At 41.0% G+C, this 26,090-nt stretch overlaps 1 protein-coding gene across 5 annotated transcripts in view; it reads right to left on the reverse strand.

Annotated features, from left to right (window-relative positions):
- Window positions 1-26,090, reverse strand: part of garnl3 (GTPase activating Rap/RanGAP domain like 3) — a 53,410-nt gene that overhangs the window by 7,244 nt on the left and 20,076 nt on the right. For 3 of the 5 annotated variants that reach the window (XM_041059389.1, XM_041059386.1, XM_041059388.1), the window contains exons 3-25: window positions 16,695-16,769; window positions 15,913-16,012; window positions 14,033-14,151; window positions 12,850-12,914; window positions 12,225-12,288; window positions 12,028-12,054; window positions 11,517-11,592; window positions 11,107-11,205; window positions 10,879-10,982; window positions 9,046-9,154; window positions 8,835-8,880; window positions 8,586-8,692; window positions 8,376-8,491; window positions 7,796-7,918; window positions 4,769-4,843; window positions 4,353-4,467; window positions 4,188-4,214; window positions 3,965-4,069; window positions 2,970-3,086; window positions 2,438-2,604; window positions 1,974-2,132; window positions 1,453-1,519; window positions 991-1,098 (exon numbers count right to left, since the gene is read on the reverse strand). In XM_041059389.1, coding sequence (XP_040915323.1) covers window positions 991-1,098; window positions 1,453-1,519; window positions 1,974-2,132; window positions 2,438-2,604; window positions 2,970-3,086; window positions 3,965-4,069; window positions 4,188-4,214; window positions 4,353-4,467; window positions 4,769-4,843; window positions 7,796-7,918; window positions 8,376-8,491; window positions 8,586-8,692; window positions 8,835-8,880; window positions 9,046-9,154; window positions 10,879-10,982; window positions 11,107-11,205; window positions 11,517-11,592; window positions 12,028-12,054; window positions 12,225-12,288; window positions 12,850-12,914; window positions 14,033-14,151; window positions 15,913-16,012; window positions 16,695-16,769 — 2,170 coding nt within the window. The remainder of the gene's footprint in view (window positions 1-990; window positions 1,099-1,452; window positions 1,520-1,973; window positions 2,133-2,437; window positions 2,605-2,969; window positions 3,087-3,964; window positions 4,070-4,187; window positions 4,215-4,352; window positions 4,468-4,768; window positions 4,844-7,795; window positions 7,919-8,375; window positions 8,492-8,585; window positions 8,693-8,834; window positions 8,881-9,045; window positions 9,155-10,878; window positions 10,983-11,106; window positions 11,206-11,516; window positions 11,593-12,027; window positions 12,055-12,224; window positions 12,289-12,849; window positions 12,915-14,032; window positions 14,152-15,912; window positions 16,013-16,694; window positions 16,770-26,090) is intronic. The other 2 variants (XM_041059390.1, XM_041059387.1) reach the window with 1 other exon arrangement.

A 26,090-nucleotide genomic window follows, 5' to 3' on the forward strand; every position in this document is an offset into this window, starting at 1 on the left:
CATAATTTTTAGCCACATGAGGGCAGTGCAACAAACTGTGAACACAACATAAACATATACCCTTATAATGTTGACATGGCTAACTTAGTGATAGAGGAAAGGGGGCAGAACAGCACATTAAGTCAACCAATCAGCAGCCAGACAGAAACCTGAACGTGCTGATGACCAATCACTGATCCCCATTGTTTGTCAAGACAACTACTTCTCCTTTTTGTTCTAAATGATTTAACATGACTATTTAAGTTTAAGCTATTAAATTTTTTTTCTCAAAATACAGATTCAAGAGTGAGTTTATTCCACTTCCTGGATGTTCTCTTCTGATGTCACCTCAGTTTATACAGCAGCCTTCAGAAAACATTTTTTGAAGTTTGAGGAAGATGCGATGATAAGCTTGAAAAATAATAATAGCTAATGATGAAGATAGTTACCGTCAGTTACGTGTAGTTTGACTACACATTTAGTGACTTTTTGAGTCAAAATTGTTAGCAACACTGTCTGGGTAATTATTTTTGTGGGTTTGTCACAAAGATCTATACATGACTCCTTTCACATAACGCAAATTAATTTGGTCCATTGTGAATATAAATATATCGGTCAGGGCAGCTTTAACAGTTGCTTTCAAACTGAGGGCCTGCAATATATTTCTGTGTATTTGTTTTATTACTCAGCAAATTTTGTTGTTGCTTGTTTTGGACTATGTGTGTGTGTGTGCGTGTGTGTGTGCGTGTGTGTGTGTGTGTGAAAGGATGCATGTTGTTGTTATCGACAGGCTCAGGGTTTCAGGTTTAATACCAATTGTGTTTTCTTTTCATCACCTTCTGCATTAATCATAACATGCACACAGACACACAAAACTCCCCTCACAAATAATCACACGGGCCAATTGGATGCTTGTGGCTACACATGGTGTTTCCATGGCAACAGCAAGCTCCGGCCAGGCCAGCAGCATGGGCAGGGTGGGGTTTAAGCATCGTTGCCGTGGTAACCTACCAATAGCATTGGGCATCTGGTTCCAGCTGAAGTGGAAGTCGGAGGTGTTGGACTGGATCATCGGTGTGGAGCCGTTAAACGGACAAACTTTCTTGTAGTAACAAATATCTGTAACAGACACGTGGGAAAGTTCAACTTTCAAATTAAATGCTTCAGTTTTTTCTGTTTACTGTTATTTTTCCTCTGTGTATTGAACTGAGGACTGAGAGCAGCATTTTACTGTAACTCAGTGAAATTTGAGAGCCATTTGTCCTATTATCCAGACATAAAAAAGCAGACAAAAGATGAAGTAGATGGCTACATTTTCAAAATCTATCTCTGGCTCTTAATATTCTGGAGCATTGTGTGCTATGATTTTTATTCCAGTCGCAGAGAAAAAACATTAAGGCTCAGCTTTGACATGAGAGACAGAGACCTGAATCAAATAACATCTAAAATGCTCAGAATGAAAGGAACACTCACAGTTGTAACACAACAGCAGACCTGCCTCCCCGTCTTCATACACATCAATGGCCGCTACAAAATTTACCTGCAGGCAAAGACAAGTCGGTTTAGTGTAATCAATTCAGCAAGATCCAAAGGTCAGATATGAGAGACTGTTTATAACAAATAATGTCAGGTCACATACCCCGAAGGTACTGGGTTCCTGCTACAGTTTGTTATTGTGGTTATTCTTTCAAAGTAAAAATGGCTAAAACAGAAAACGATGGTTTATTAAAGCAGCTGTTCATCCCCCAGCCTGCTCATTTCTCATTTCTCCTCCCTCCCCTCCCCAGCTGGTGGCTGTGGCTGACAACGCGTTGATTCACTGGAGCAGCCTGGTAATCAGAGAGGTAAATAAAGCGACTAACTGTTGTCAGCTGAAGGTCTCACTTCTGCTCAGCTTCAGCGAACATCACAAGAAAGGAAATGACGAGAAAGAGAAAAAAAAAGAAAACCACCAGGGTCTTCACCATGTGTACGTGCGTGCATGTGGGCCTCACCCTATTGGCGTCTACGTGATGTAGCCGGTAGGCATCCCCAGTGCTCTCATTGATCAGGTCAAACTGGTGTTTGTAGGCCACGCAGATCATATTGTCATTTTCCCCCGTTGGCCCGTCCACCAGCGCCATCACCACCGGCGGGTCACACAGACAGATCTCCTAATGGTTGGATGGTACACGACAACCTCATTGCTCACATACACATGGATAAAAAACATGAAACAAAGTAATAATACTAATTTTTTTTACTCTTTTCCATTGTTATTATTACATAACACTTTTCTTTGTCTTAACTCTTTGTTTTGGATCTACAGTTTCCATGATGCTTTGGGATATGTTGCTTTGGATTCAGGAGATAATACTACAAGCAGTGTTTTTTTTTAGCCTGTCTTTGTTTACATTTTGGCAAAGTGGCACCATTAAATTCATTCTTTTTTTCACTGATGTGGAGTTTGTTGTTGTACCCGTATGTACTGAAACTCCTCCACTGGTGAGTCTGCTCCCGGGGCGACGGCGCTAAAGGCTTCAAACCGTGGATGTTTCCTGGTGATGAGGAGGAGTTTGTTCCTGATGGCTGCTACTATCCTCAGCTCTGAGCCGTGGTGGGTGTTGATAGAGTACAAATGACAGCCTGGAACAAAGAGGAGGTGGGGGTGAGGGTACAGGAAGTACATTGGACATGTGTTGTGCTGTTGTTGTTCCCTGGCATCACTCCACAGATCAATGCAGATGCAGATAGAAGGTTTGGGAGTCAGAATGATATCAGGCTCATATATGTTGTAGCTTATTTGTTTAATCCACACAGTAGTGGTGGTAATCTTTGGCAATTTCATGATTAGATTTGATTAGAAAATTGTGAACCTATCCTTTAAACCCTGAAATAAACTGAATTAAAGTAGATCGCTGCAGATTAGAGTTCATTTTGCTTGTTTGTTGTAAGGATTAATTTGCTGTGTGTGCAACCTTCTGTATATTGTTGCATGCCTTGTGTTGTACCTTTAGTTTTCTCCAGTTTATTTTCCCGGCTGTCGCACTTGCTTCTGACAAGCTGCCTCTCCTCCAGGCCTCTCTTGAGGGTGCCGAGTCTGAACACATAGAGCCGAGCGTCCTTCCCTGCAAGCAAAACAAAAAAGCCGCTTCTGTTTTGCATTAAGGTTACTCTTAATTTGCCATCTCTTTTTCTGCAGCCTCCCACGGCCAGACAATAGTGTTGTACTGCACGAGGATTACTAGAAGGCTTCTTAAGGCTCGTGCTCTCTCAGAAGCTTTATCAAAGCCCACACACGCAGTCATGACAAATGTTTCCGCTGCCATCACATAATCACTATCAAAACTGAGTCAGCCCTGTTTGTCAATATTAGGGTTAGCTAATCATCTGCAGGGTAATTAATTACATGCTCCTCTGGTTGGAGCAAACATGAGACAAATCCTGTGGCTGTTTGTTAGTTCACAGTAACTTCTTGTATATACTATTTGTGTTTCTTTATGCTTGTAGGTCTGTATGTTTCATTTTATCTGTCTGTTTGTCTGCATATCTATCAGTCCTTTAAAGCCCACTTCACTCTCACAGTCAAGCCCGTCCCTGAGGATAAACAAGACACACAGCCTCATACACACACACACACACACGCACACACACACACGCACACACACACACACACACACACACACACACACGTACACAACCTAGACAGGGATTGGTTCTCTATAGGTCAGCTTCCTTAGATCACAGCGAGTGATCAATGTGTTCATTGGACCAATGGAGGTGGAAAGGGTAAGTAGGTACTCAACAGCACAGAGAGAAATGGCAGAGATGAAATAAGAGAGAGGAATAGGAATAATGAGAAAGAAAATGTGCTGTTAATACTGTTCTGCTGCAAAAATAGAGTGAATGAGGGGATGACAAAGGATGGTGCCAGGGGAAGCAGTCTCTGATGTGCAGGGAGGAGGTGTTAAGCAGCATTTTCCTGCTTCTTGTATTCTAAGCCTACCTTTGTCCGCCCTGGTGATAAGCAGGTCCTGAGGCTCGAGAACGTGCATCTGCTTCACCACCATGGTTTTGTCAAACACCTGAACTGGAGGCAGAGTCGGCATCTCTGAAACACAACGCATACATCAGAATAAAAAACGATGGGTAAAATCTGAAAAATATGTCATAACTGTGAAAAAAATCCCCTGAGCAAGAAATGGGAGTATCGATTGAGTGGCACTCACCAGCGTTGGCTAAAGCCGGATCGGGGCCTGAAACGTGGACAACATCATTATCATCATCATGTTAGCTGTTGGCCTTGGCATTCTGCTGAGCACAGTATTGAATGGATATGGATGGGTGGCTTTATTTTAGAGGACATAGGGAGATATCGATTAGGATGACCTCACCATCCAGCAGCATGACCCCCGCTGCGTCGGTGGCTACCAGCAGAGACTGACCCCAGGAGTCAGCACACACGATGTCATAGGGGAAAGTGCTGCAGAATGACTGGGACTCCCATGGCTGCAGCATACATAGACACAGAGATACATGTAAGCAGACAGGGAGAAATTTATATTACAATTGTTATCCACCTGCTTTGACAGAATATTACAAAAACACAATATTGAATAATGGTGACAAGTCAGGCATACACTGTAAAAAAAAACTTCATGACAAGTTGTGGAAGTGAAGTCAAGTGAGTTAAATCCACTATAGTTTATATCCATTATAAATATGGAATCAAATTTCTAAATTGTTTTCAGAAAATACAAGTTCAGGATTCACTAGGAAATGAAATGTCTCAAAGATGTGTCAGACTCACCTCTTTTCTGCACAGGCCTGTGGTAACAAGGCTCGTTGGGGCATCTCCTCTCACGATGGTCTTCAGCTTCAGAGCCTAGAGAGGAAAGGGCATCAGGTATGATGCGCAACAAAGACATCTGTCAGTTCTGTATGCTCTGGGAACGCAACAAGACATTGATTTTCTGTAAGAGGTCACAGGGCAAACATTTTGGAAACCAAGTTGTTTAATTTTTAACAATGAATCGTGTTTCTTGTAAGTTTATCATATATTTTTTAAATGAAATATCAGGTAAATAAAGTGCAGTAAAAAGTACAATATTTTCCTCTGAATGTATATACTAAAATGTATATACTCTAATAAAGTACAAGTACAGAATTGTGCTCAAGTACACAACTTAAGTAAATGTACTTCTTGCTTTTTACCTGCACCTGCTTTAGCAGCTACACCTGATATGACTTCTTCAAATAAATAATGTGCTAGTTCCTGAAATAATGTCTGGACAAGCCTTTCAAATCTTGGACCCTGCACTGGATAAATGAATGTGTGCTGCAAGTGAATCGTGCATATAAATCGATCACAAGAAGGACAGCAGTGGTCTGAGCTTGCTGAACTGTGCTGCTTGTATTTCATCACTAATATTTAACTGGCCTGTCATTATCGTTTGTTTCCTTACTTCTTTAAGCCCTGAGAAGTGTGACAGACAGCTCACTGAGGAGGACAGGAGCTGGACAAGCACAGTGGCAACAGTAAAGAAGTATCATCATAAATTAAAGGTGCTATGACTTCAAAATGAAAATTGAATACAGTTTGCACAAGTGTTCAATCAGCAACCATCTGATCAGATTGACAATTTCCAATCCAAGCTCCACAGTCAGACATTCCATTTACATATCTGCATAAACAGGCAATCTGGAGATGATGAAATCAATACCAACCAACAGTACAATGGCTTCGCTGTGCAGCGTACTTTGCCATCCCTCAGAAAATATCCATAAAAACAAACATATTCTGACCTATTGGGCTTCAATGAGAACAGGAAATCACAGTGTATAATGTGCATCACACAATGAGTGTGAACACACGCAGTCAGTTTAGTTGAGGACAAACGTCTTGTCTCTCCAAAACTGGATAATCAATGACTCGACACGTCTACCTCCCTTTGTTTTCATGCTTTACAGCACAATGTGTCGATGCCTCGGCTTTGTGTTTATGAGCAGAGAGCGACAGAAACAAGAGAAACAAGGTTCAAAACACAAACAGTAACAAGGAGAGGAACAAGGGTTGGCAAATATAGATCGCAAACAAAAGAAACAAGAGAGACAGACTTGCTTCAGTGGCATAAACATGTATCTTTAGGGCTCATTTTAAAAAGGTACAGACTTTGATAACCCAATTTCTTCTGGCAGTATGTGAGGAGTCTAGAAAGAACAATTTCTGATTTACTGTCCTTGTTTTGTTCACAGACATTTCATTTCACATTCATCAGCCTTAAATCAGTCAGCTTAGAGAAATCACAGACCAGACACATTGTCCCTGCAGGTCTGAGACCCAGTCAGGATATTTTTAAATTGACAACATTTTTGGTCAGTGTGGACCTTATAACCGATGTCCACAATAACGGACATCATCATCACAACAAGCCAGGCACTTTTCAAAAAAAAAAAAAAAAAAAATCCATTATCTTCCAACCACCCTGAAACAAATTATTTCCAAAATGCCAGAGATCATCTAGGTTCAGCACCATGGACAACACTTTGTAAGCTTTTCTTTTCTTTTCTTGTCTGTGTTTTCAGACTTTGTTCCTGTACAATTATATAATTGATCCATCAGCGTCCAGAACAGAGGTGTAATGGCAATTGCATCAGCCTGGTAATGACTTCTGGACTGTGGCTCAGAGGCCTGTCCTTATCATTGTATCATGGTGTCCAGTTCACTCAGCTGTCTGTCAGGAGTTATAGCTGCTAAATGACTCACAGATCTGACTCACAAATGAGAGAGGCCAGCTTTTAAAACTATCCATGGCTTGTCCTGCAACTGCAGTTTCTCCATTTGACTGATATATTGTGTCAAAATTAACAAAAAATGGCGTGGGTAGATAAGTCTCTGTATTTCAGAATTGACAGGAAATCTATGAAACATGTCGCACTGTGAATTAAGCCCCCGCTTACAGCTCAGATTTTAAGTGTTCTCCACAATAGAAGCTGATCAAAACCAGCATCACATCTCCCACAATGACCATCAATAAAAACATTCTCTGAGCAGGAATTATATGACCGTGGACTGTGAAGTAATTTTTACATTTTACACCAAACCCAGTCTTCCTCTGTAGCTTGTGCTATAAAGTATGGGAACATTTTTCAGAATAAAAAAAGAGCTGTTGCATTAATGCTCAATGTAGTATCATTTTTGTACATGATGGTTTCATGCGTCTCATTTGTGGTAATAGGCATTTTTTGGCACTGTGCCTTCCCTCTCAGGCTACAACCAGGCTGACAGTACACAGCCTGAAATGAATACTGGCAGACACTTCTCAGGGCTGCCCATTACATTTATTGGGTTAAAAAAAAATCTTTTAGTCTGTATTTAATTTTCCAGTTAATATTGTCAGAACTGAACATCAGTCAAACATAAGATGGTTCAGTGCTTTTTGTAGCAAAGATGCAAGCAGCAACAAAAATCTATAGAAAGTATAGTTAAAGGTTAATTCTGTATATAATCACTTTAAGCAGGGTTAGCACCAGTTTCACAGGTGCTAATATTACGCCTAATTACATTAATAACGTGTTTAATTTTATGTTTAATTTAATTTAATGTGTGTCGGGGTTTCTTAGGTGATCAGGTATGTTTGTCCATGTATGCTGTTTGTGTGTGCTTATTTGTGTGTACCCATACCCACCTTTGTCAGTGCGTGTATCCTGGTTTCCATGTGTTAATGTGCCTGTTCATGTTAGTGTTTCTGGCTGCTTACCACAAAGCTCTGGTTGTTTGGTGTTTCTGTGTGTATATGTGTGTGTGTGTGCTTGTGTATTTTTAAATTTTTTTTACCTGCCCTATTCTGACAAATTCAGCCTGCCGTGCCTCCTCCTTCTTGCGTGCTGATTTTGGAGACTCGGGCAGCACGTCGCTAAATGACCGGCGGTTTAACATGTTCTGGGGAGAAAAAGGAACCTAAACGTGGAACACCAACAGCCAAAATGTTGCACACACACACAGACACACACGCACACACACACGGAGGGAAAAAGAAAGCAGAAATGGGTCTTAGAGACTGACCCTGGCAGGGTGTGAGAACAGCAGGAGTGAAACACAGTGAGAATTAAGTTGCGTTAGGAGCAACAGTGAAAGGAGGGGAAAGAAACAGGAGAAATAAGAACAAAAGTGATGTGAGGGGAGAGATCCCTGCTGAGAAAGTCAGCATTGCAGTAATATCCAGTCGGTGTGCTGCAGTATGCAGAGGCAGACTGGGGGCTGCAGTGGATTACAACAGAACGCAGCTCAGCAGTGGCTACAGTCGCCACCAGCAAGTGAAGTGACAAAGAGGAGACGAAGAAGAACTACGTACTACGCACTTTTTGGATGACCAAAAAGCAGGTCCATCCAAGAATGGACAAGAACTGGTCTGTACCTTGTGCAGGTCAGGCATGAGGTCTTGGTAGAGCGAGCGGATCAACATGTCAAGGGTCCGCTGACGCTTCTGGGCAAACGTTGGTGTCTCCAGTGTGGCTTTCTCTCCATTGATTACTGCAGGAGATGAAGAAAGACTGGTTTAAGAAAGCCACAGATGATGCAGATGTATTGGTCATATTATGATGCAGTTTCTTTGTTTTTCTCTTACATTTGACTAATAAAAAGTCCCTGAATTCTTGGTGATCAGTAAATACAGGTGGAGATGGGAGAGGGGGTCCAAACAGTGGAACACTCTCCTCTGAGAAAATCTTCAACCTGTGACAGAGAACAGATATATAACATCTCTTTTACAGTTTTAATTAAGTAAATCACAGAAATGTCAAAGGGACACAGTGGTCAGAATCAAAGTGACTTTTTGTTAAGCTAGGGACAGTCAAAAGAAATCAAAGCCACTCACCTGTAACTGTCATTCTGGCTATTATACCTAACTAATGCAAAAATATCTGGAGGAGAAAGTAAAGGAAACACTCATCACATAGGAGATGCATCCATGTGTTTTCAGTCTTACAGGGCTGATGTGGTATCTGTTCCTTTGCTCCTCTGAGCATAGCTCGTGTCGTTGATTAACACTTCATTTCTGTGACAGTCATTGTCCATGTGAAGGATACGGGTGAAGTGCGATCGGATCATAGACGGTTTGAAGGACGACGATGCGTCATCCCCTTCCTGGAATACTATGGTAACAATGTCATTTCCAATGTGTCTCTTTCTTTCCACCTGTCAGAGAGGACGGACCAAGAGACACAAAATGTCAACATTAATATTTTATCACCTTATAAAGTTGTTACAGTGAATGAACTAACAAACAACTTCATATTTACACGTCCAGAAAATTAGCATTAATTTGGAGTCCGTCCACCTGATGAATGTAAGTCCTGGTGTTGTACGGGACCTCCGTCAGAGACAGCATTGGAAACTGTACGTTACACTGAATGCAAAAATATATGTTTCATGTTTGTGTATTCAGATTTGATTGACTTGTGGCTCCAAGAAGGAGTACAATGTTCTATGCAAATTGTGGCAATCGGAGGCTCAAAGTGGTTTGAAGTATCGTAATTACCTCGCTGAGCTGTGTGCCACAGCCACTGCTACAGCTCCTACTGCTGATCCTAAGTGGGCCAAATCAGTGGCCAAACTACAATAACTAACTACCCGTAGTTTGCAGAACACCTGCACTCACCTGTCCCTCTCTGTCCCCTGGGGATGTATGCATCACAGTCTCAGACACTAACTCCTGAGGGAAATATCTGGCTATTTGGCAGCTAAATGCTGATGCTAGTTGCTAACTTTATTTGGACCAGGGAAGGTAGCATTAAGTGGAGCTTTTTCACTGAAACAGCTGCCTGTCGTGTCTGGAAATGACACAGATTAAAGCAGTGAGAATGAACCACAACAAATAGGTGTGTCGCTACAAATGACCCCATTCACATTGCACACAGTCATTTCATCCTTCGATAACATAAAACTATTGATTATAGCATCTTTATAGTTAATTACCCTGTATCACTCTATTGATGACATACAAAGTAGGACATAGTGTGTATGTGTTTTGGAGAGATTGCCATTCTAACAGCAAACATTTTCCAAGCTCTCACACCATAAACACACTGAGAAGCGGTGATAATTTCAGCTCTTTGATCTCAAAACTTCAGAGGAAGCAACATCAAGCACATCTACTGCAATAACTCCTGTCTCACCGGTTTGTTTTGCCATGTCTATTTTGCTATTTTATTATATTCACTTTGCCATCCATCCTCCCCCTGTCTATTTCAATTTAATGTGTTTTTCTCCTTTTTTTTTTTCCAGAGAAAGATCTCAGCAACTACTTGTCACATTGTCATGATAGTATAGATATTCATGGTTCCCACTGGATGAATCCTAACAGTTTTGGTGACCTGTCCGACCATTTGTCTTGCAATGCCATCAAGGCAGAATTTTCCCTTATCCAATGACAAGATATTCGAGAAAGTAACGACCGAACCTGACCACTCTATTTAGACCCACTACCAAAAACACTATACACATTGTCAGGATACTGTCTTTCACATCCAACACTTTTGCAGTGCAGTGGATGAAATTAACACGACAGATTCACGAGTTAAACTGAACTGACACTGCAGAAAAACCCTGTGGTCAGGTGTGAAATACTGTCATGTTCTATCGTATCACTGCAGTTCTTGTCACTCAGGTGGATGCGAGACAAGCGACAGACCAGCAGCCACACTCGCATGCAGCACAAGCACAGACTGCTCCTTATTACTGAGTGTTGTTTTTTTATCTTAATCCACTTATGTATCAGATCTTCAGTCTGGACCAGAGGGGTGGAGCAATTGAATGGTAAACATACAATCTGAATAAAAAACAAAAACAAATACACAAGGAAAACTAACTAACTGAAAATGAAATCAAAATAAAACAACAAATGTAATAGAGACGCCCACCTGCTGTTTGTTCTCTTTAGAGTAGGGTAACATGGTGGACACATGGAACATGAGCTCATGGCCCTGATACACGGTGTAGATGGACTTAATTCCTGTAGTGTCGTCTGCAGGTAAAAAGAGACAGAAACAGAAGAAGACAAAGAATAAACATTGCCGTATTTCAAAGCCTTTCTGTATTTTTAAAATGATGTAAATATAATGTGATTCAGCAGATGTGCACTCTCTTACTCTTGGTGTCTAGCCCTCCGCGGTAACCTGCCCATCCCTGCAGCGTAATGGTATCACCCAGCAGATTGAGAAACTTATCAAAGCTCTCACTCCCCGTCTCTGAAATATACACAGGAATTTGGACTTCAGATTTCTTCTGTTGTAGTAAATACTATTTTGGTAAAGGAATTGTTTGACATTTTGGGAAATATTTTTCTACACTTTTATGTCAGTCCATTTAATATAAAGCTGCAGCTAGCAGCCAGGCTGGCTGTTTCCCCAAGATAACCACATGCTAGCTGTAGCTTCATACTCAATGGAAAGTTATGAGACTGGTATCAATCTTCTCATCTAACTCTTTGCAAGAAAGCAAATGAAGAGTATTTCCCAAAATGTCAAACTAAAAAAACGTTTAGTACAGAAAGATTTACCATTGCTAAACATCTCGTCATCTGTGAGCTGTCCGTCTTTGGCATACAGGACACCAAATTTAAAGTTGACAGAACCCTAAAAAATTATAGTTGGTTAAAATCATGAAGTAATTTACAATTTCTGCCTTTAATATTATTTCCTATGGACAGACAGTGCTGCTATTGTAAGAAGTGCTAATTATCAGTCTAACAATTAGACAGAAGATGCACCCATTACCCAACATAAAAACTTAATAGTATGCATTTAATGTGCAATTACATTAGAGCAGTTCCTCAAAAGAATATTAAAGATTCTTTTACCAGATACAACAGAGGTGATGACACAACAAAGAAGCAAACAAGTGGGTATCTGTTATATGTGGGTGTGTGAAGGTGATAGGGAAGTTACACAAAAGGAAACCAAACAAAAGGGCCTGAAAGAAGTCTGTCTTGAAAACAAATTCTAGGCAGCTACGAAAAAGCAATCAACAAATAAGCTAAACTTTACTGTGACAGCAATATCATCCCATACCTCCTGTTCCTCCAGCACCAGCAGATCCTGAGGAAAGAGGACATTATTATTATCATCATTTACACTGACCAGCAAGGTAGAGTTGACACAGCCTGAGGATGCCATATAGTTTAGGTGCTGCTGAGCAGGCCTGGCATGAAATGGACTGGTGTTACATTTCATTAAGAACAGGGCTGATGCTCTGGTGTTACTCTCACCTTCTGAATCTCCGGGTTGAGGATCTCCCTGGGGCCTTTCTCAAACCTGTCCATGTTCATTGCACTGAGAATAAGGACATAAGGAGGAGGAGAAGGAGGCGAGGAGGAAGTAGTGATGGAAAAAGATATCAGTGTGTTTAGCATTAATGGAAGACATATAGCTCAGAGGGTTACACAGAAAAATGAGACCTGATACAGGGGATTTCTCATTCTGCATGTACGATTTGTACTCATTCAGAGTTTGAGCGGTGACACTGCGCTGCCTGAGGAATGTACTGTATAATCTCTAGGCTCCTGTTTCATGCATCTCATTATATCCTGTTACAATCCAGTCTTCTACTGGAAACACACTGTTGAACATTTGAATGACTCAGTGTATGTGAGGTTCTGATGGAAAATACATAGGGAAATTATGCAAGCAGTGTTGCCAGATTGGGCATTTTTTTTTCAGCAGTTGGGCTTTTTTTTTAAAAATATATATGAATGGGCCGGTAAAATAGTGAAAATAGTTAAATAGTGAAAAGTTCAAATACATTCAATAGCATTTCTAACCCCTCTCCTGCAATTAGTATTGTAAAGAGTATATTCACTGTATCAATGCAGAGCTCCAGGCTGCACTTCTCACCTGAGGATGGACTTGACTGATAGTGTTTTGGTCGGGCTGTAGGGGAGGCTGATCTTCAGAGTGCCCTAAGCAAAAAAAAAAATGACACTGATCAGGGATTACAACCTGTTAGCACTGTGGGCTTCAACTGCCTTTTCTTTGAGGAGTCACCTGAGGGGGAAGAGGGATCATAAAATGTTCATCTACAAACCTGTGGCACAGTTGTTCATTGTTAAAAGAATATCATTCAAACTCAACGTTACCCTAAATAAATTCAGAGCACTCAACATATTTTTCAGAAGTTCAAGCCAAACAAAGCTGTTCTGTTCTACAACAACAACCTTCGGTTCCAGTTAGACTCTGACAGAAACAAGGCAAATCAATGTGCACCACCCTAATCAGCTAGTTGGGCCAAAATTGGATTCAAGCTATCTCTGTCCTGAAGCTGAGTCACCACACTACAAACACACAGTAATGAACGCGCATCTCTCTCACACACCTACACAGACAGTGACTCAAAACTGGAGTAGCATAGTCCCTCAAGGTGCCATTTTGTGCCTTCTCATATTTAGATCACAGAAAAAGTACCACCCACGACTGTGTATTCAACAGACAATGCTCACGTTCAAGATTACTCTCTGCCTGAGTGTCCTAAAAGTTTCAGTAATTTCCCTTCTGATTGTGGGATGATCCTGTGAGGTAGTGGTACAAAGTAATTAAGCACAGAACATCTACTCAAGCACTGGACTTACCATTATAAGGTAATTTTACTTTACATTTCCATTCAATGCTACTTTGTACTTCTACTCCACCACAGTCCATTAAGAAATACTGAACAGTAGGAAGTTTTTGGATTAAAATTTTACAAAGATAAAACATATGATAAAATTATTCAATACAATAAATTTTAAATGATTCATTATTTCATTAAAAAAGCAAAGACTACCATAAAGTCTAAAAAATGCAAATTTATTTAAGCAGAACATTGTTTCCAATAAGTTCAAATAAGTTTCCATTTTACACCACATTTACCATCAACAGTCCATAGTGCCCATCAGGCCAAAAACTCCACAGAGAACCTTTAAGTGTATTTTCAAATGCACGACTTGTAATGCAGTATTTTCACATTGTTGTATTGCTTCTTTAAAAGGATCTGAGTACTTCTTCCAACACTGCTGAGTGAGTGTGCAGATGGTGAACTCACCGTCTTTCTCCAGAGGATGGCTCTGTACTGAGGAACCCGCTGGTTGTTCTGGTCTGAGAGGACGACTGACAGGTAGAAGGGATTCTTCTCTGCATCTGTGCCCACATAGTTCTGGTGTACTGAGGGACACAGAGGTAATTTACAGATACAATTACACGTGTGAATGTTGCAACCAACATATCAAAGAGTGACTGGGGAAATTATGTTGAAGTTTTACCTATTTTAGGTTGAAAATGCCCTTTTCTCCATGATTATTTTTTCTCTTAATGACCAATTTCTATCCATTCGCTCTAAAATGTTTAGGTATTCAACACTCCTTTTCATCCCCTTGCTGCCTTAGTGTGGCTTCCTCTGCCTTTTTGTTCTTCTTCCTACTCCTTCATTCATTATTTTCTGTCTCCCTTTCATTTATCCCCCCTCTATCGCCATTTCTCTCTGTGTGTGACATGAGCACGGACAAAGATCTCCTGACATTACCACAGCAGAGTCACACATTCATGCCTCTGCCTCTTTGGTTGACAGGGTAACATCTTCGGAAACAATGCCAAACAGACCTGCAAACCCAATTAGATGCAGGATCTCTGCCTGCGTTGCTGTCCCTTTCTTTGTCCTTGTCTGCTTCTTTCTTTTCCTCTAACGTTTTCTTTATTCCACAATCTCACTTTCTTTCTCCATTTGGTTTCCTGCTCTGTTTATTCTCCATTAGCCGTTTTTATGCTTCAGGAAGACAATGACTTTGCAAGGTTGGGTTGCATTTAAATACTTATTAGTTTAGCCAGCTTGAGGTTTTTCTGTGTGAGTAGAAAGCACATTCTAAGTGTCTACGATCAGGAATGATCTTTGTACCTAATGCAAGACAACAGGGAAACAAACAAGGACAAACAGTTCTATTATTCTTCACCTGATCATGAAGGAATTCAGAAGCCATTGTATTGGGAGTTTCATCAGACAGGAAATGCTTGTGTTAGATTAACTGACCTCGAGTTCATAATGTGTTGTGTTGTACGATGCACTCAGCTCTGCTCAGGCTGTGAGACACAGATGGCTCAGCTGCAGTCCCAACAGCTCGAGCCAAATTTCTGGAGACACGGCTCATTTTAAACTGCCCATGCTATAGCATGATTAGAACATGACCCTGGCTTTAGGAGAAAATGCCTTTCTTTTATTCCATTTGTTGATTTTTTGCTGTCTAACCTTCCTTCACAATTATCTCCATCCATCTAAGGCTCCGTCCTTTATCACAGCCTTTCAGCCGAAGACATTCTTCCTGATTTGAGTCACAGTAAGGAAAGCTGGACAATGATCTTTTGTTGAACAACTTGCTGCGCCACCTGCACCGCGAGTCTGAGAACAGGCACAGCGTTAATGAGGACGGTAAAATGATGAGGGTCAGAAAGGTGGAGGAACAGCCTTTCTAATGTATTTTTTAACAATCACTGGCTTCTGTGAATGGCTCCTGCTAGCGTGCTGCACAGTGCTGGACTCATTTTTGAGGCCCACAGTCCAAATCTTAAATGTGTGTTATCTGTTGGAGGCAAGCCTTTGCTCTGTCTGGTGAGGCTGTGTGTCCTCCATGGGATTCGTCCTTTGGTGGTGTATGGGATTAGAGTGTAGTTGAGACTCTCAGTGGGGATATGGCTGGATGCTAACAAGTTTTGGCCTCGAATAACGAGCGGTGCATGAGGACAAGGCTGACTTCATAAGATAAGAAGTATCCTGCGGACCGGGGAATAAATTCAGAGGATGCTTTATTTCTGCAGCATCTGAAAGCCAGCTTATATGCTCCCCCTCACCCTCACTCCTTAAATTTTTCTCTCTGTCTCACACTAACTCTGTGTGTGAGTGTGTTTTTAAACAGAGCACAGCAGAGCAGCACTGACCTTTTCCCAGGAAGTATTTAAAGAACCATCTGGTGTGATACTCTGGATTCTCCAGATGGACATCGGTTCTCCTCCAGGTTCCTGGAGTATAGTCCGAAGTCTGTTTGACACACACACACACACACACACACACACACACACACACACACACACACACACACACACACACACACACACACACACACACACACACACACCACATTGTCATCATGATGGTCACAGCTTGAGTCACAGCAGTCTTCTCTGTGGAATGCTGTTACACAATGCAGCAGTACAGATTATAATACAGGGCAGGAAATCAGAAACACACAGACATTAACCATAGCTGCATTTTTAAAATTTACATAAAAAGAAACAAATAAGATCAACAAGTGCTACAAGTGCTGAAAACAATTAAAATCACCCCTAATCACAGGAGGCATGCGTCTGAACATATGCCTTCTAACAGCTCAAACTGTTTGATTTAAATAGTTTAGAATAAATGATCATTTAATAATAATGTCAGAAAGGGAAACTCAGAGTTATACAAAAAGGCAAGAAAATTTCTGTCAGAATAACAACACAAAAAAACCCCTGTGGCCTCAAAGATTAATTTAATTTCTGTTATTTTGTCCATAAACTTTAATTGATTTACCAAATCCAATTTTTCTGTACACTTGAGTTTGTTGTACCAATTTACAAAAAAATGGTGCAACAAACTCACAAATCACTTACTACCTAAACTTTGCTGCTGGGCGGGCATCGCCATGTCTGCACAAAATGTATTATACTATATTGTGTACCTCATCTGATGAGCCATTCTCCACCCTGAAGCGTCCTGCCCTCTGAATAGCCCCATCTGCGTCACTGGAAATCAGCTGACAGACAGAGAAAGACAGAGGCAGAGAGACATGTTTAAAATTAGACACCTGACAAATCATGACTTGTGGCAGACAGTAATAAGCAGGTCATAAATACATTATAACTGGCTACCATCATTGACAAAAGAGGAACCATAGCAGACACATCACTGCCATGTGACAACAGCGGCCTCAGTCCTCTCTACAAACATATCTGTCCATAAGCAGCCTTCCCCTGTGTGGATTACCAATGTCTCCACACTTTTTATATCATCAATAATTACTCAAGTCTGTGCAATGATTTGTCCAACTCTCTCCCGCTGTAAAAACCTCTTTTTATGTTCTTTTTTTTTCATTCTCACATCTGCCACCCTCTACTTATCGCTCCAATTATCTGTCTCTTGCTGACTCACCTCTCTCTACTACAGCATTGGAGAGCAGACATTACAAGAGCGAAATGGGACAGTTAATGATAGTGGGAGACTGAGTGAAATAAGAGAGGGCAGGGGAGGAGAACAGAAAGTATCCTGTGTAAGTACATACAACTTAAAGAAATGGTTTGACATTTTGGGGAAATGCTGTATGTTTACTTCCTTCCTGGCTTCCTTGCTAAGTGTTCGATGAGAACTAGGTGACAACTATTCCCATTTGTGAGATCCAAAACACTAATTTTAGCCATGTGAGCGGCAGCGTTTACGTCCTTTCTCATGTCAGATTTACATGTTCATAGATCCTCTAACAGCTGAGCCAATACATATATTTTAATCTGACCTTGGTGACCCTGATGTAGGACACTTAAAAAAGAGAACATAATGAAGAACAGGGAGGGTTTTTTTTTTAAATATATCTTTCACAAGCTCAATACTAATGCAAAAATAGTGTCTAGTATAAATGCAGCACAGTTAAATTTGTCACGCCATATTGATTTCTCAACACTATTAATGAGTCAAGTGTTTAGTCAGTGTTGCTGCTATCAACTGACTGATTTACCACCTTTTACTTGCCCTTACAGACATCTACAAAACCCCCTTCAATCTATTCCTCCTCACATCCTCATTTCCTTTTTAACCCCCAACACCGTCGCACTGAGTGATGTTTTGTTGCCAGGCAACAAAACACAGAGTCTCCCCTCCCTAGTTGCTCTTTTTCCTCCTGCCTCTTTCCTCTGCATCTTTGCCCTCTGCTCTTTGACCGTCTTGACTGTTGTGCTCTATTTTGCTTCCCTCGACAATGAGGGACACTGATTTGTAGATGTATAAAATTTGAAAAAAGTGAGTCCATCCCTACACACACTGTGATCCGTCCAGATGGCCTGAAATGGTGCAGAGGAGCCAAGAAAGAAGAGGATGAAAGGAAATTCCTGGGAGAGGGAGACTGAACATGAAAAGCTGCTGAATGTACCTCTTAGTGTAAGTGACCTCCAGGCAGTACACACAGACACAACAAAACTAACCAATGATTATTTTCATTATCAATTAATCTGATGATTTTTTTTCTCAATTAATCATGTTGTCCATAAACCCTAAATAGTGAAGTTCATCCCAGTTTGTTAGGGTCCAAAGAGGTTTGAGTCCAAAAACCCAAAGATATTCAATTTACAATGACATGAAACAGAGAAAGCAGGAAATCCTTACATCTCAGAGGCTGAAAACTGATTTTTTAAAGTTAATTTTTGCTTTAAAAATTACTCAGTTGATTAACTGATTATCAGAATAGTTGAAGGTAAGTAAGGACAGTGTTTGTGATCATTTACCGCTGGTTTACTGCTGTAAGGGCCTATGCACAATGATGAACAGATGACGAAAACCAAAATCTAAATGGCAGACTAAACAGGGCAGTGTTTTGATTGGTTTGGAGAGTGGGTGGCGTGCCCTTCTTCAACAGCTCATTACATTGTGTCAGACAGTACAATGACGAGAGAGAGTGATGAGACAGTGCTTATCATGGGCAGAGAGAGGGGGAGAGGGTTAAAGTCCATTCAAAACATTCCTGTGGGTAAGAGAGTATAAAAGGCGAGAGCTTTACACTCTGAATAAAATCATTAATAACTGTCACACTGACTTTATTGTTCATGCTAAATTAAATCTGATATGCAGCACTGTTGCTGAGGGATTAGAAGTATTGCATGGATCCAGTGGTGAAATTCTAGATCCCAAATGGCCACATAAAGATCTTCTTGCTTCTTAGATAAATTAGACAGCATAATTCTTCATCCCATATTCATATCTTATCTTCCTTAATGTGCTCAGTTTTGGTTTAGTGGACATATCTGTTCTTTACTCTCAGGAGTTTCATGGAAAATACAGAACATGGTATTTTGTAATAAAAATCACTTATAGTTCTTTGAAATATGCCTTTTTCATGCTTTGTTCCTGGCATCTCACTGATATGAAGGAAAATTCTAATCATTGTTGTGGTTAATCTGCTGTAAACAACAATCATCACTGGAGCTTCAGCCAACTGTTAACTCTAGAAACGGTTAGCTGACTGATAGAAAATTAATTGGCAACTACAGTATTGTGATAATCAATTAATCATTTAGTTCCAGCCATTTTCTGGTTCTCACCAGAGAACAACATGTACCGTTTTTCTCACAGTTCATTCATGCATTCATTCATTCTCTGTTTGCCTTGGCCATTTTACCAACTCTCCTGTCATTTCAGACCCTTTTTGGATTTTGCCTTTTTGCCTGGTTCTTCTGTCTGCCTGTTGCCCATTGCTTCCTCACACCCTGATTTCACCTCTTACTTTCTCTGCCTGCTTATGTCCGCTGAGCTTTAATAAAGATGAACTGTTCTGAACTTTTACCAGGGTCTGTGAGTCATGCAACTGAGTCCTCCCTATCCTGAGGACTGCTGGTCAGACAAAACAAGGCATTTGAGCACATCACCTTGAGATTTACAGCATTCTTTCTGCCATTTTTAGACTTCGTTTGGTTCTCCAGCTGTGCTTGCCTATCTGTGAAAGTCACCACACGCCACTGGTATACTGTATATAATGAGAAAATACAATCCAGAGGTTGGAGAACCAAGCATGTTTACTGCAGGTCTGAAGCTCTGATAAGCGACAGACGTTTCTGTGCAGTAATTGGCTGTGTCATAGGAGACACTGCAGAAAATACTGCCTTCTCTCCTTTCATATGCATATTAATAGCCCTGAAAACAAATATATTTTCTGCATATTTCCTGATGTTGTGGTAAGTGCCTGTATTTGCATGTTTTTATGTGTGAATGAATGAGCTTTGCTTTTCCGTTAAGATAAGTGTGTGAGTCTGTGTGCAGAAAATGGACAGTAAATATCGAAGCTATGGGCCTCTATCTCCCTCCATTTCTCTTGCCTCCTGCAACATTAACTGTCCAATCGCAGGATAATGGAGGGGAAACCAATTCAGGGTTCAGACAGAGCAATGCACCGCTTTCCCAGAGTATGTGTGTGTGTGTATGTGTGGCTGCATGTTAGAAACAGAGAGTAAAAAATGTGTGACATTCTGTATTAAATGCAAGTTTAGGTAAGTGTTTGTGCTGCTGTTTGTGAACAGGTTTTCTGCTGTTTTTGGGTGAAAGAATGAAAAATGGCAGGAGAAAGACGAGATTAAATGCTCTGTGTGTGTGTGTCTATGCACACACATGCATGCATCATGCACACACTGCTTCTAAATCATGCAACAGAAAAGGTGCAAAGAGGGAAAAGCTGCACTCCAATGATTCCCCCGTGGGCCAGGGGAGGTAGAGGAGAGGAAAGGGGAGAAAGGGGAGCCTGTTATGCTCCTACACTTTAACAAACAACCCATAAAACACCTCACCACTGCCGGGGAGCAATAGTGGAGCGATGGGGCAGAGAAAAAAGAGACGGGGCATCAAATGCATAGAGAGAGGGACAGAATGAAGGATGAGGCCACTGGGGAAGAGAAGCAAAGAGCGATGTGTAATGACAACAAAAAGCCGAATGATAAAAGAATAATAGCCGTCTCCTCCATGCGTAAGCCCATGGGAACATGGCCGAGGTTTTCAAGCTTTATAGATGGAGCACACATACACACACACGCGCTCTTATACACACACACTTAAACAGCTCCCATTTTAGGGCATGACTTGAACATTTCACAAACACAATCGAGCTCATGGCGTACTCAGAGAGCCTCCGATTTCCCCAAGGCCCACAGAACAAAGGAGGGCTGCAGTGCAGAGAGAGACGTGTGTGTGTGTGTGTGTGTGTGTGTTTGTGTTTGTATGTGTGTGTGCGTGTGTGTTGGGGAATTAAATCAATACTTTTGTGAATGCTGATAGATAATTGATCTCATCAGTGGCCCTGTTCATGCACACTCACAATCCTCCAGGAAGGCAGAGAACACAGAGGCGTAGGCAGCAGAGCGGGAGAGGAAGTGGCAGAGGGTGAGGAGGGAAGTAGTGAGGAACAGAGGGGGTGAAGAGAGGCAGGTGCACAGTCAGAGAGAAGATATGAGAGAAGAAAAGAGAGAAAAGAGAGATGGAAAAAAAATCAAGGAAATAAAGAGTGGAAGAAGAGAGGAAGAGAGGTGGCAGAAAATGCTAAAGAAAAGGAAGGGGCAGATTAAACAGAGTGTTCCAATTTAAAATAAATAAATAAAGGAGAAGCGTTGCAGAGGATCAAGAAATTACTGCCTCTTCTTTTTCTCCATTATCAAATCTCTCGGTTGTGTTAAACATTTATTCAGATGCAACCCAGTTACAGTATTCCAGAGGTAAAAATCCAATTTGTTTTTTCATAGATGATGTTATGTGACTCACAGTTTTAAAGCACTTCAGAAATGCATAAGGTAGGTAGAAATTAACCATGACATTCAAGAGGACACAGTGAGGACACAGTGAAGCCAAACACACAGCATGAGAATATAGAATACAGCATGTGTCTGTGTGTGCATGTCCAGCTGTTTAAGGTTAAACAGTGAGAGGGTGGGACATGAGTTCATTAGAGTTACCAGGCTGAGCTGATAGAAAAGAGAATTAGAGTGGTTTATGGACATAAATGTCTCAGGGTATCACATAGGCTATAGGCTATGACTCAGACAGTCCAGAATAAAAATACTACAGTAACTACATTTAGAGAAGGGAGTCAAATATGGCAGTTCAAATCACTGTGGGAGTGTGGGAAACAAACATAAAAAAATGCCTTTTCAAAGTGTTCTGTCTCTCTATTTCAAAGTTTTTATTTGGTTTTCCTGATAACATATTATATGTGGATGGATTATGAGAAGCTGCCCCCACATATGATTTAGAGGACCCTCACTGCACGGTGTCAACAATGAACCTAAACTGAACTAGACTTAAAGAATAAATCCGATGATGTTCTGTACTTTTCTTATTCTCAAGAAATCCCATGAAAAGACCAAATCCAACAAATATTGACTGTGTAGTCAAAGCCTGATTCCTCTGTGCCACCAGTGTCTGTTGTGTTTTTAATAGTTTTCTGACAACAATGGATCTCTTTGGCACAGAGGAACAAGCTATATCAGGCACAGACTATTCTTGTTAGCAGGATTGTTTCACTGTTGGTTTTGGTTGGGTTGTGGAATTTTCTGACAGTAAGAAAAATATAGAATATGATCAGACTTATCTTTGAAATATTTGTAATTGAATTTACTCAAATTTACAATACAGTATAACCATTTGGATCATTTAAACAAATGTGATGTGAATAGATAAATAAATATGACCTGCAAAGCTGCGATCAGACAAACTGATCACTGCACAACATGCACATGAAAAGCTCTCTCATGTGGTGGAAGACTCCTGCAATGCTAATCATAATGTATAATGCATGATGTTGCTGTGGACATGAAATAACAACCAACTACCCATCAAGGAGGAAATCAGAGGTGAAAATGTAAATCAAAGACAAACAACGTCTGTAAGGTGGCTGTTTGCCATGCAGCCATTGACTGCACCTGATTAGCATTAACGTTGCTTGTGGCTAGGACGAATCCAGCCACGCTAACAACACCACCACATCAATATTTTCTCATTTATACTACAGCAACACTGGCGATGACTAATCTAATGACTAGGACTGAAGGCATCGGGCCAGCCACCCACCCAGGAGTCACACTGGTAGGGTGCAGCAGCCATAAGGGCCCTCAAGAGTGGGCAGATGCTGCAGTGAAGCCTTGGATCACAGAGCACAGCAGCAGAGCGCCATGGATCAGCTGCCTTAATAGACAATTAGTTATGTATCAGAGAAAATGGGAGGAGGAGGAACGGATGGCAAGACGAGAGTGAGAGATAGAGGGAGAGAGTTTAATCTTAGGATGTTTGAACATAAACTTCAAGGTGTTTTAAGGTGACTGATGCTGCAAACCGGCAATTTTGAGGACACAGACAGAAAGTGTCATACAAATGAGACACAGAAAAAACAAAACAAGAAATACATTGTTTACAGGTGTGACAACTAGGGATGGGGCCAATCCGATCCAGTATCGGTATCTGATCCATGAACCATGTTTGTACTTTGTTGTCTGCTGAAATGACTCCACAAGTGATTCCCTGTCGACTGCTATGCTCACTGGCTGCAAAATGTGGAATGGATTTCCTGAACGGAGGTGTGTCTCAATGTGACGCGGAGTAGTGAGACACGCCGCCGTTCAGGAAAATCCCATTGACGGGCTAGCGCATTAGCATCAGTCGCGCTATTAACTTTTACACACAAACGATAAACCAAAGCGGGACACCATAACAGGTAAGTCACACAGGTAACTCACACACCAACAATATATAACTCACAGACGTATGTCCCTTCTAGGTACAGCAGGAAGAAAATGAACCGTGAGTGAGCTTCCGCCCTCTCGGGATATTTGAGATTTGAAAAACCTTGATTTGTTGCTGCTACAAGAGCCAGAATACTTAATTTGTGCTGATCAGATCAAGTAGCCCTTTGTATTTCTATTTTATTTGGAGAGGGGTAGTCTAAAAGAAGGTTACCCTTTATGGGTATCTCTTGAATTTAATATATATTGACTGTTAACAGGACTTCCTGTTTTTCTGACTTTCTTTTCTGACCTTATACTTACCTCAAGTTGCCTTTTGGGACATACATGAATACATTTGTACATATCATACTTGCCTGTAGAGAAGATGTATTACAGCATCATATAAAATCAACAATAATGATAATATTAAAGCAAACAGAGCTCTGGTATCGGAATAGTATTGGTATCGGATCGGTGCATCTCTACTGACAACAAGCTTTGGTAAGTTGTGACTGACTCTTGTAGCTCCAGCAAAGAGACTCATGAGTGTGTTCTTGTTCAAACCACTTTCAGTGATTTTTCATTTTCGAACGCTGTTCACACATCAGAGCAGGTGTGTGAGAAGCTAAATATGTGAATGTTGTGAGGCCCACATGTCTTAATGATTGGAGCTATTTACAACAGTAGATCACAGCTGCTGAGTTGATTTCAAAACAACATTTCTGCACGGGGTCATACTGAAGCACATATTCCAATTTCTATGACGTCTCAGTGATCTTTCACAGGCCAGAATTTCTCTATCACTGTGTTTATCCTTTGGTTTACAAGATCTCAGTAAATAGCACAAAATGTGCCTAAAAGTTTTACAAAGCCCAAGATGACATACTTAAACTGCTTGTTTTGTCTGACAAATGGTCCAAGACCTAAAGGCTCTAAAAATATTCCTGAAAACTTAAAGTGAGACGATGTGACTTTTGAAAGAGGACTTTATAACCTGTCACAAATAAACACAGCAATGGTTATATCACAAAAAATAAAATAGGAATTACACAGACCGTACCTCCTGAAGGGAAATTCAGTTATCTTGTAATTGTCACTTGTGGCCACCATGGTTGCTGTTGAGCAAAAGTTACATGGCCTCATGGCCTAAACGTCAGTAAACACGAACACACAAACAGTGCGACGCACACACGCTGAGAGTGTGAATAAAGTCAGTGTGACAGCGCAGCCAAAAGCCTCTGAGGCAGTGACAGTAACTCTGGTAGGCAGGTGGGAGTGGAGCCGTCTGCTCACCAGTCCCTGTGCAAGACTGACAGCTAACCCCTCAACACAATGTTCCTCTAGCATACAAACACACACACACACACACACACACCAATGCTGACAGTAGTCCCAGGTGCAGTCATTGCTGTGAACGGCGACACACCAAAACAACACAGAGCCAAGACAAATGCACATGCCCACACACAGCAAAAAAATCAACATGAGAGTACGCTTCTGAATTTGGGCCTTATCCTCAATAACTTTTTTTTTTTTTTTCCTGTGTGGTACAACATAAGACTTCGGAGAAAGCCAGCGCCCACTTCTTGCCTATCCGTCTCCGCCTTCATCTCATCTAAAGACGATTCAATTCACTGGAAAAACACGGCCACGCTCTCCAAGCTGTTGTGTCAGGATGAAATGGGTTTTAATTGTTGTCGGCTTCAGCTTTTAGTGCACAACGCACAATTAATCTTTTGAAAGTGGACCGTGGAGTTGTCACTGAATGAAGTGACAAGACAGGGTGGGAGATGCCTTTGTGTTTGTGCTGTTTGTCTCTATCCATGAATGCAGATGCCATCATAGAGTGTTTGTTTGCTCATTTGTGTGGATGAGTGCGAGTCTGCGTGTGTGAGCTGGCACAGAGGTTAATAGGAATCTCACATGTGTTGACTGGAGTGACTTGGGCATGTAATATGGGCTGATGGCCTGTGTGTGTGTGTGTGACTTTTCCTCTAGTCCCACCATGACGTTTTTGTTTTTTATTGAATTTATTGAAAAATCTTGACAACTATTTGATGGATAGTGATGAAATTTAGTACAGTTATTACTGTGAGCATGTTAGCATGCTGATGTGAGAATTAAGCCAACAGACCCTGAGAGCAACCATCAATTCCCATTATGAAGGTAACAGAAATTTATATTTCAGACATGTCACTGATTCCTACAACATCTTAAAGCAGATGCCCCATTATCAAAATGAGTTTGTAAAGTTTGTACCTCAAACTCTGGCAGCTCTGCATAAGTAGACTCAAGGTCAATAATGTCAGAAATAGTTGGGTTTATGCGTATGCGTGAACTAGAGTGAATCATATCACCGCGACGGTGTCTGTGGAGGTACCTGCTCTTATTGGCAACTGCTGCTGCCGCTTCCATGATGCCAAAAATAAAACAAACAGACAGGATGAGTCACGGCTCTGCTGGTCTCTCTTATTAGGGAGACCCTGCTTTGAATCAGTATCTCCCACCTGTGTTGAGGCATTTGAAAGCATGTACTGGAATAAACTGGAGTCAAACTAGTCAACATAGATTCAACACAAAGATTGAAGTGAATTGTACTCGTAATAATGAGGTATTTG

Source organism: Toxotes jaculatrix, chromosome 16 (genome assembly GCF_017976425.1).
Source record: "Toxotes jaculatrix isolate fToxJac2 chromosome 16, fToxJac2.pri, whole genome shotgun sequence".
NCBI lineage: Eukaryota > Metazoa > Chordata > Actinopteri > Toxotidae > Toxotes > Toxotes jaculatrix.